Genomic DNA, 10,019 nt, shown 5'->3' with positions numbered 1-10,019 from the left:
GGACTCTGCATGAAAAGGGTTAAGACAACTCCGGGAGAGAGGACGACAAAGGGCCTTTGTCCCGCGTCCCAGCCTGCTGTCTCCCAATCAAAGGTGGAGTTTATAAAGTTAAACAAAGCTCCAAGTGCTTTTTGTGTCCGCAGTTCAGCCCTCATTTGTCGCTTTGAGATTAAAATAAAACGCTATGGTAATCGTCTTTTCCACCTTATAAACTCGTAGTGTTTGGGATGCTAATTGGCCTCGGTATTGTTTCCCCGCGCAAACTAAACGCGCTGCTACTGCTCCCAAAGCAAACAAACCCAAACTCGCCCTGTACAGGCTGCTCCTCCACGCATGCAGAGCTGGAATTCAGAGCAGTCCGGCCAGACGCCCTATATGCATCTCCTGTGTGCATGTTTGCTGTTTATGTATCCCATTTTAAGGGGTGCATTTTGGGGAGTGCATAAGTGCATGATCAAGAAAGCATAAAGGGGAGTGCATCCTTGGAGGCTGCATGTTGGAGAGTATATTTTGGGGAGTGACTGAGAGTGATGGGTAAAGGTCAATTTGAGAGTGCATGTTTGAGGGTGCCCTCTGATTGTGCATACTGAGGAATGCATAATGGACTGCCTTTTGAAAAGTGTATGTTAGAGACTGAATGATGGAGTTCACTTTGAGAGTGCATGTTTGAGGGTGCATTGTCAGTGTGCATATTGAGGAGTGCATTCTGGAGAGTGCGTTTGAGAGGTGCATGTTGGAGAGTGAATGTTGGAGATCATTTTGAGAGTGTGTGTTTGAGGGTGCATTTTGGAGAATGCATTGAGAAAAGTGCATATTAGAGAGCAATTGATGGAGCTCAGTTTGATTGTGCAAGTGTGAAGGTGTATTTTGAGTGTGCATATTGGTGGGTGGGGGGGCATTTTAGAGTGCACACAATAGGGGCTGCATTTAGAAAAGTGCGTTAGAGAGCAATTGATGGAGCTCACTTTGAGAGTGCAAGTTTGAGAGTGCATTTTGAGTACAAGTATTGAAGAGTGCATTTTGCAGAGAGTGCATTTCGGAGTGTATGTTGAAAGGTGCACATTAAAGAGTGAATGATGGAGTTCACATTGAGAGTGCATTTTATGAGCGCATGTTGGGGAGTGCACTTTGAGAGTGCGTGTTTAAGGAGTGATTTATGAATGCACATTGATGGTGCATTTTGGATACTACACTTTAGAGAGTGCATTTTGAAAAGTGCATGCTAGAAAGTTATTAATGGACTGCACACTGACAATGTTGAGCAGTGCATGTTGGAGAGTGCATTTTTAGGGTGCATGTTGGGGAGTGCATTTTCAGGATTGCATCTCAGAGGGTGTCTCTTCACTGATGAATGATGGAGTGCACTTTGGGGAGTGCATGTTGCAGTCTTGTAATTTTGCTGAGGAATGCAGGATGGAAAGTGATTGTTTGAGGATGCATTTAAGGGAGTTCATGTCAGAGTGTGCGTTTAAGAGAGTGCATTTTGGAGTGTATACATAAGAGCACGCGGGGGAAAACTGGACTTCAAACATCCCTGCAGCAGCATGAGATCTGCAGACTTCAAAGCATGCGACCGACTTGCAGCGCCACTCATTTCAGCTAATGGGCTGCAAGTGTCTCCGACCGTAACTGCAGATTTATTTAAGTGCCGGATGTGAAATTAAGGAAATGCTAAATTACCGCTTGCGTGTAATTTTATCAGTTACAACCAATTAGTGTTTACCAAAAGAGCATTGCAGCCTGCGCTGGAGTCAATAGTCTGAGATTTAACTAAGAAATGCCAGGAATTCAGCCCACAGCCTCACATATACAACAGCAGATCATGCTAGTCTGCAGCGGCACCTCGCAATCAAACACAAATAATAGACTAGAATGTAATAATGTGCTGAAAATAGCAGGTTCCAGAATTAGAAACCCCTTACAGCAACATTGCTGTTTCATAAGGTTTAACCCCGTAGTTCCTACAACTCTACAGCTACAGCTATCACGTTTAAAAAGATGGTTCTTTAAGGGTTCTTAAGTAAAGACAATGATTCTATATTCTATGAACACTATGTACTACTTGCATGCTTAAAGGGTTCTCTGCATCATGAAATGGTCTTATATTGTTGTTCATGATTCTTTACTGAAACATTGTCTTGACTAAAGAACCCTTGAAGAACCATCTTTTTCTTTATGTTTAAATGGTTCTTTGTTTGGTGAAATGGTTCTTTAGATTGGCAGAGAATGTGTTGTACATGGTTCTATCTAGAACCTTTTAGAAAATGCATCTATAAAGCACCAAAAAGGGCTCTTCTACTGTTACAGGCCTGATATCATAACAATAGCAGAACCCATTTTGGTGTTATGTAGAGGGAGATGTGTTGCAAATGCTTCTCAAGAGAACCTTTTTGAAAATGGTTCTATACAGATCCAAAAAGGTTTCTTCTACTGCTACAAGCTTGAGATCAAAACAATAGCAGAACCCTTTTGATGCTATATAGATGAAGAATATGTTGTAAATGGTTCTTTACAGAACCTATTTGAAAATGATTCTGCATAAAGCCAACACAGTTGCTCTACTGTTACAAGCTTGACGTCAAAATAACAGAACCCTTTTTGGTGCTACAAAGATGGAGAATGTGTTTTAATGGGCCTATATAGAACCTTTTTGAACATAGTTCTATGTAAAACCATAAAGCAGACCAAAAGCAGAACCATTTTCAGTGCTACCTAGAATGATTTTCAAAAATGTTCTATATAGAACCATAAACAACACATCCACCATCAGTCTGCACCATTTCACCATGAAAATGCCATTTAGGCACGAAATGGATCTACATAGAATTCAGTGTTCTAAACAGAACCATTCTGTTTACTAAAAACCTTGAAAAACCATATTTTTAAGACTGAATGTGGCTAATGTGGTGCTAGGCTAAGAGAGCTGGGGTAGGATAGGCTCGTGTCCTGAGGCTAGGGCAGGGCTAGACTCTCTGTAAAGTGGAGGCTCTTGATCTTCCCGCTGCTGGCGCCTGAAGACAACGTGAACCTGCCTGCTAGAGTTAGCTAAACCTAGCCAGGCTAATCGGCACAGATTGTTTATAGGCCACTTAGCAATTAGCTGGACAGGCACTTTCCAGAGCCGCTGTCCAACTTGAAGTGAACTATGAATTCAGTTTAGAGTTTTGAAGCAAAAAAGGTTAATATCCCACGTTCGAGGGATTAGCTTTAATAAAGGAGTGTTCAGTGGCTAGCCAGCGCTGCCATTAGAGCCTGAATCAGCCTCCATAAAATTTAATTTAACCTTCATGAAAACAGAAATCATTTCCCTCGCGTGAGCATGTTTCTATTAAGATACTGATGGTTGCTCTTAAATCTTGAGGCTGTGTGTCCGGGAGCAGCAGAGGCAGTTAAACCCCCACCCCCCATCCCCCGCCCCTCCAGTCTCTATTTCCCATAATTTTTCCTTTAATGGGTCCAGTCAAAGGGAAAAACCCGCTGATCCTCCTCCGGGCTCGGTCATTACTGCTAACGGACTGCGTGTGTGTGTGTGTGTGTGTGTGTGATTCATAATGATCTGCCGCCCTGCAGCTATCAATAAAACTTTCCCCAACAACAGCTTGAGACATTCAACCAAACAAAAATCCTTTTAGTTTAAGCGCAGCAGATTCTACTCAGATATATTTTATGACAACATGCTAAGCAAATACATCGTTTATTAAATAGTTCATTTCCTCATTGGCCTGTCATCATTTTTCTCGTTGCACGTTACAGCAAGAGCTCTGTCGCCAAGCTCATTATGACTGTCTCCAAGTACTGCTGGTTTATATAGAGCTCAAAACTACAGCTTACGTGTTTACTTACTTGTTTACTCTCTTCCAGAAAGTAAATAACACCGGCGTGTCGAATGCCAACTTTGCCTGAGAAACTCTAAGCCCCACCCACTTCAGCGCAGATTGGACTGGGGTTGCTTCTTAGCCACGCCTACTTGTGCTTAGATCAGGCTGCGTTGGTCTTTATCGGCTCCTTCCTTCTGTGCACTTGATTGGTCTGTGCTGATCTTGTGCCTTTCAATCATCCAAAACTGGGGCTGTTTCTAAGAAACTGCAGCCGTGGCTAGCTCCTCCCACCTGTTTGCTGATTAGGATGCGTTCCTTTCTTTTCTACTTTGGGCTTATATCTGACTGTGTTAGTCTTTAGCACCGCCTACATGTTACTGCTTTAAAAAAAGTACAATAAATTGTTGCGTATATTTTTTAGGCAGATGCTAGTCGTTATTATTATTTTTATTACACCTGTGCGCTGATTGGACAGTAATGAGCTTTAGCTCCTCCTGCGCATTTGCACATAGGTCCGTGGAGGCCTTTAGCCCCTCCTTCCCCACTCGCTGATTGGACTGTTTAGGTCTTTATCTTGGCCTTATTAACGCGCGCGGCTACTTCGCTAACCAAATCCGTGCGGATGTGTTGGGCGTAGAGTTGAACCTCTTTAGGAAAGTTCCAGAAATAAAAAAGAGAAAAACCCCAGGAAGGCTCTAGCGGTTCGGTTCTGCATGGCCCCCAGTGTCTCCATGTCGTCCGGCTGCGTTGGTGTGAAAAGTGAGGCTGAGATGAAGCCCAGGGCGGCGCCGCCGCTCCCATTCAGCGTGGAGGCGCTCATGGCGGACCGGACACCCAGCCGACCGGACCGCTCAGCCGCTGGCACCTCCGGGAGCCCCGGTATGGACGCCGTGGTTTCTCCGCTAGCCGTCGGCTCCTCGTTCTCGGTTGGAGGGATTATGGAAGTGGTGAAGGCGGAGAGTCCCGAACGGAGCTCCTGGGTGCAGAGCGCTCGCTTCTCCCCAACATCTCCTAGTAAGTTCCAGCTGCTTCACACTTTAAAAAGATGGTTCTTCAAGGTTTCTTTAGTAAAGGCATTGGTTCTGTTTAGAACCATAAGCTCTGTATAGAACAATTTCATGCTTAAATTATTCTTTCCATGGTGAAATGGTTCTATGTATGGCCCTTTTGAAAACGGCTCTATATAGCTCCAAAAAGAGTTCTTGTATTGTTTCAAGCTTAACAACGTCATAATAGCAGAACCGTATTTGGTGCTGCAGAACATTAACCATTAACCATGCAAAGAACCATTTGAGTGTGAAACGTTTCTGTGTAGAACTCATGGGTCTAAACAGAAGCATTGCTTTTACTAAAGAACCCTTGAGGAACCAATTTTAAGTGTGTAATCTAAACTTTACAGAGGCTTGAGTGAAGCATTTAGATCTCCATCTGGTTGTACAGAGGAAAATTGTGTTGCTACAAGTTTTGCTCTGTATGTAAAGGTTTGTGTATGCGTTTATGTATATGTTTATATAAGTATATCTGCTGGTTGAAACTCAAAATGATGTGTTAATTACGAAGGCATTCAATATATTAATTAGAATAGCTATAATCTGTGGTGAGGCCATAATATATTACAGCATAATTGGAACAAATCTTTAAGTTAACCTAAATTGGCTTCATGGAGTAGCACATTACTTTGTAATGTGCTGTCTTTTTAATGTGGATGTTTACATTTACTAGATTCACGTGTTGTTTTTATTTGTGGCTTGAAAACATGTTTCTTTCACAATTCAGTGTGGTTTGATTGGAAATCGTGCACTGTAGGGAAACTTATCAGTGCAGGTTTAGTTACAGCAGTGCTGGTGATGGGAACCAAACATCCAAAGACATCAATGCCACTATAAGCTCCCTCACTATAATGTCTCAGCCTGAGATATTGTTCTGTATTAGTTTTGGCCTGATTTTTTTTTTTTTTTTTTTTTTTTTTTTTTTTTGTTTGTTTGTTTGTTTCTGGTCATTTTGAATTGTCAATAAAATGGCTGTATTTCTGTTGATGTGTGGTTCCTTTCACCACCATTGGAAAGAAATCTTTGGAGGTTTACCTACAGTGCAGCTTTTCACATAAAAAAAAAAAAGTTTGATAATTTGAACAACTTTTACATATCAATCATTAAATTATGCTGAAATTTTTCGGTACGAGTTATTTTGTGTGCAGGTGTGTGTGTGTGTGTGGATAAATACAAGTCTTTATGCAGTCCAGTCTTATCCAGTTTCTGTCCTGTCCATCTGCATTGGTTTATATAATCCTTTTTCAATATACATTAAAAAAATTATGTTTTGAATTCGGGTTGGGTGATATGGCAACAAATACAGTGTCAGGATGATGCATGATATTTATGATGATATGTAATTATATGTGTATATGATGATGGGTATGTAATTTGGTAAGTTGGTACCGACAGAATGCAACAGCAGTGCCATATTTAAAAATACTATCAAAGGCTAGGAGCATAGTGATTTGTATACAGTGATTCCCATACTGCACTGCACTAAATCCAGTTAAACAGGCCTAATTAGATTGTCTTTGTACTTCATTGTGCAGTTGGCCAGTGTGTCTAGCGATATCCATGATATGCTCAGCTGTTATCTGATGTACTTTCACCACTCGTACATTGTCATATTGCCCACACCTTGTTGAGTTTACCTGATTCAGATTTATTAGTAGGTTGCACAGTAATAAAATGTTATGTGAACACTGTTGCTCTCTTTCATCTTACTTGTTTTAGCAAGGATTTTAGACCGTATGAATCTTATTTATGTCCAACCATTTGATACATTGGAGATATCTAAATCCAAACCTCCTGTTTTTTTTCAGTGTACCTAATTGACCCATTTGAGGTCATTAGTAATGATGGAAAACATGAATTTGTGCAAGAAAAACTACTGGATAAGAAACTGCCTTGATGCAAATATCTGCAAGAATGAAGTTATTGGCAAAATTGAATTAACTATCAATCTTAATGGATTTTTTTTTTTTTTGCAACTATGTGACAAACATTTGAATCAAGCCAATTCAGTGCATCCCTTAATGTAAATACACAGAACTAAAGCACAAACTGACTTTCTTCATGTCCCGCTCTTTCTTCAGGGCGCCTCAGTCCTCCAGCGTGCCCTCTGCGGAAGCACAAAACCAACCGGAAGCCTCGCACACCATTCACCACGTCCCAGCTACTGGCACTGGAGCGCAAGTTTCGCCAGAAGCAGTACCTGTCCATTGCGGAACGTGCAGAGTTCTCGAGCTCGCTCAACCTGACGGAGACACAGGTGAAGATCTGGTTCCAGAACCGGCGCGCTAAGGCCAAGCGGCTGCAGGAGGCTGAGCTGGAGAAGCTGAAGATGGCTGCCAAGCCCATGCTGCCTCCGGCCTTCGGTATTTCCTTTCCACTGGGCACACACATGCCTGCGTCCTACGGGGGCGCACACCCGTTCCAGAGGCATGCCATGCCCGTGTCACCTGCAGGACTGTATGCAGCACATGTAGGATACAGCATGTATCACTTGGCGTGAGACCAATGCCACTTAGCTTAGGGCATTCGCCAAAAACTTGTTCCTCCAGCCTGCCGTGGGAACCCAACAGCAACTGAAGGTGAAACAGAAGCATGCCAGCGTGCTGTTTGGATGGACATCCTACAAGGACAAACTCATATGCCACGAACACGAGCCAAAAACACTTTCCTTATTGCCACATATCACCGCGCGTGTCAGTGTGCCATACGTGACTCCAAACACACGTGTACAAACACACAAACCCAAAGGTAAGTTGGGTTCTGTGCCCCATTACAGAGAGGACTGACCTGCACTCCATCTTAGAAACCCCACGCCCTTCTATTTATATGCATTCATAGCAATGCGTTCATAAGTAAAACAAAACTACCCTAGTTATTGAGAAGATGAAGCTGAAGACCATAGACATATTAAAATAAACAGCGCTGACTGTTTTTTCCAATTGGTTCCCTTCGAAAGGGATATTCTGTACTGTAAAATATTGTATATTTGAAAATAATACCATTTATATTATGAATATATTTGTTGAATAAATTAACAATAAATTGTTTATTCATTTTTTTCCATGACGTGTAGTACTTGTTCTTTTTACTTCAGCATAAATGTGAGCTATGGGGTTTTTAAAGAGGAATTCTGTCTTTTTTTTTTATTTTTTTTTTTTTTTTTATTTAAATTATGACCAAAGTTTAATAATCATTAAGATGTAAACTAATTCAGAGTGGTGACTGAAATGCACTCTATAAAAAGCTCCCTCACAAAGTTGTTCTGCAAAATGGGAGCATATGTATTTCTTGAAGTCTTAAACATTGTTTTACATAGCATTGCTATAAGCTCTTGGTATGAACATTATTCATTTTTTAAATATATTCTTAGAAAGGTACATGCAGGACATGTATATACAAAAATTACTTTATCTTTGTCAGCATTATGTTTATATAATTTAAGAATACTGGCCATTTTTCATAGTAAGTATGCCACCAATTAGCCATTTCACATCAGAACACTCTGACTTTGTTTCAATGTCAGTGATTGAATAATGCTGAGATTTTGAGGAATCGGTGGAATTCCCCTTTAAAAGGCTCTCCAAAACAGCAAGGCTGTGATTTAAGACTTAAGCTGAGCTACAGAAAGACCTAATAGGACATAAAAAAAAAAAAATCTCTGATTACTACAGTACAGTTATTATCAGCACCATTTAGTATATTCTGCTACACATACTTATACTGTGTAAGGCTTGAATGGGCGTATTATTAAAGTGCATTCAGAAGTTAAATTAAATAAACAGCCTATAACCTTAAACAAAATATAACCAAATATAAACCAAACTCTGCAGGAAAGAGTCTGAAGTTCAGTTAATAGAGGCTGCACTCTTTGATCTCTGCTTTATGGGCTATAATGTGAGTCTTGTTAAAGTAGGGCCAGACTGCTTGTTGACCATATGAAAATAAACCCTTCAAAGTCACTCACTGTTTAAAAAAAAATTGCAGTTTTTTTTTCTTAATAAAGTCAGTAATCTGATTTAAACTCCAACAGTTAGAGCCAAAACAAACAAGTTGCCAAGTCCTGAACTACAGTAGAGGATCAGAGCAAAGTTGGCTAAATATTTTTTACAGTGGAAAGTGTTCTGCATTACATCACAACACAGCTGCATCATGGAGTGGTAACGTCATAATAAGGCTTTCTTACGGAAGTCCAGTGAGTTCTGGACTGTAAGCTTGAGGTCACAACTTATTTGACTTGTGATCTCAAGTTAAATGTTGTTCACTTGGGATTGCAAGCTATTTGTCTTAAGATAAATTGTGATGTCATAAAAATAACATTTGTTATTTTGACATCACAAGAAAAATAGGTTGTGATCTCGATAAAACAACTTTTATCTTGGAAACACAAGAAAAATAGGTGATCTTGAGAAAAGAATGATCTTGACATCACAAGAAAAGGTTGTTTTCTAGAGATCACAAGTTATTTGTCTTGTGATCTCAAGATAAATGGTGATCTCATAAAAACAACCTTTACAAAAAATTGGTAGTGATCTTGAGGAAGCAATAGATGGCTCAAGAAAAAATAGGTTGTGATCTCCAGAAAGAAATATAGGTTGTGAAACACCTTTTGTTATCTTGACATTACAAGAAAAAGAAACTTTGTTGCCATGGCATCACAATTAATTCATGATCTCAAGATAACAGTGCAGAAATTACAACTACCTCTTGGCATCTCTGGACTTCAGTACTTTCACGAGCTAATGGAGCTTTGAAAATATTTGGTTCAAATGCTATTTCAGCTCAGTCGCTGCCTTTCAGATGGCAGAAGTTGTGCTGACATGATATTAAATTCACATGCGTTCCGTTTGATGTATTTACATTGAAAATTCAGAGCGCCTTTTTTCAGCGCGCGTGTTTAGCGTGTTTAGTCATCCACTGGCTGCCACCGCAGCAAATTTCTGCTGTTGCTCTCCAAAAACTGTTGCATGGCAATGACAGCTCTGGGGTCATGGCTTGATATTTACCCCCAGTGATTCTTCTGGAGTCCCATTTACCCCCCTCTGCTGAAGGCCTGCCACGCTGACACTGAGAGAGCTTTGAGCTTTAAGCCTCACTGTCATTCCACACTGACATTCCTCAGCAGGCCGGGGAGCAGAGCAGCCTGTGGTTAAAT

The 10,019-nt window shown here is 40.8% G+C and overlaps 1 protein-coding gene across 1 annotated transcript; it reads left to right on the top strand.

Annotated features, from left to right (window-relative positions):
- Positions 1 to 4,444: 4,444 nt before the first annotated feature.
- Positions 4,445 to 7,928, top strand: msx1a (muscle segment homeobox 1a). The gene is made up of 2 exons (XM_017705374.2): positions 4,445 to 4,832; positions 6,949 to 7,928. Exons 1-2 carry the CDS (start codon positions 4,532 to 4,534, stop codon positions 7,365 to 7,367), a joined length of 720 nt encoding a protein of 239 aa, XP_017560863.1. The 5' UTR covers positions 4,445 to 4,531; the 3' UTR covers positions 7,368 to 7,928.
- Positions 7,929 to 10,019: the final 2,091 nt, after the last annotated feature.

The sequence above is a fragment of the Pygocentrus nattereri genome, chromosome 14 (assembly GCF_015220715.1).
Source record: "Pygocentrus nattereri isolate fPygNat1 chromosome 14, fPygNat1.pri, whole genome shotgun sequence".
Classification (NCBI taxonomy): Eukaryota; Metazoa; Chordata; class Actinopteri; order Characiformes; family Serrasalmidae; genus Pygocentrus; species Pygocentrus nattereri.
Note: the sequence above shows the minus strand (reverse complement) of the source record. Positions and strands in the feature narration are given on the sequence as shown.

Bases quoted from the DNA above. Each gene is read 5' to 3' on its own strand.
- msx1a (XM_017705374.2), top strand. From the start codon at position 4,532: ATGGCCCCCAGTGTCTCCATGTCGTCCGGCTGCGTTGGTGTGAAAAGT. The intron at 4,833-6,948 runs GTAAGTTCCAGC...CTCTTTCTTCAG, and splicing joins CTTCTCCCCAACATCTCCTA to GGCGCCTCAGTCCTCCAGCG.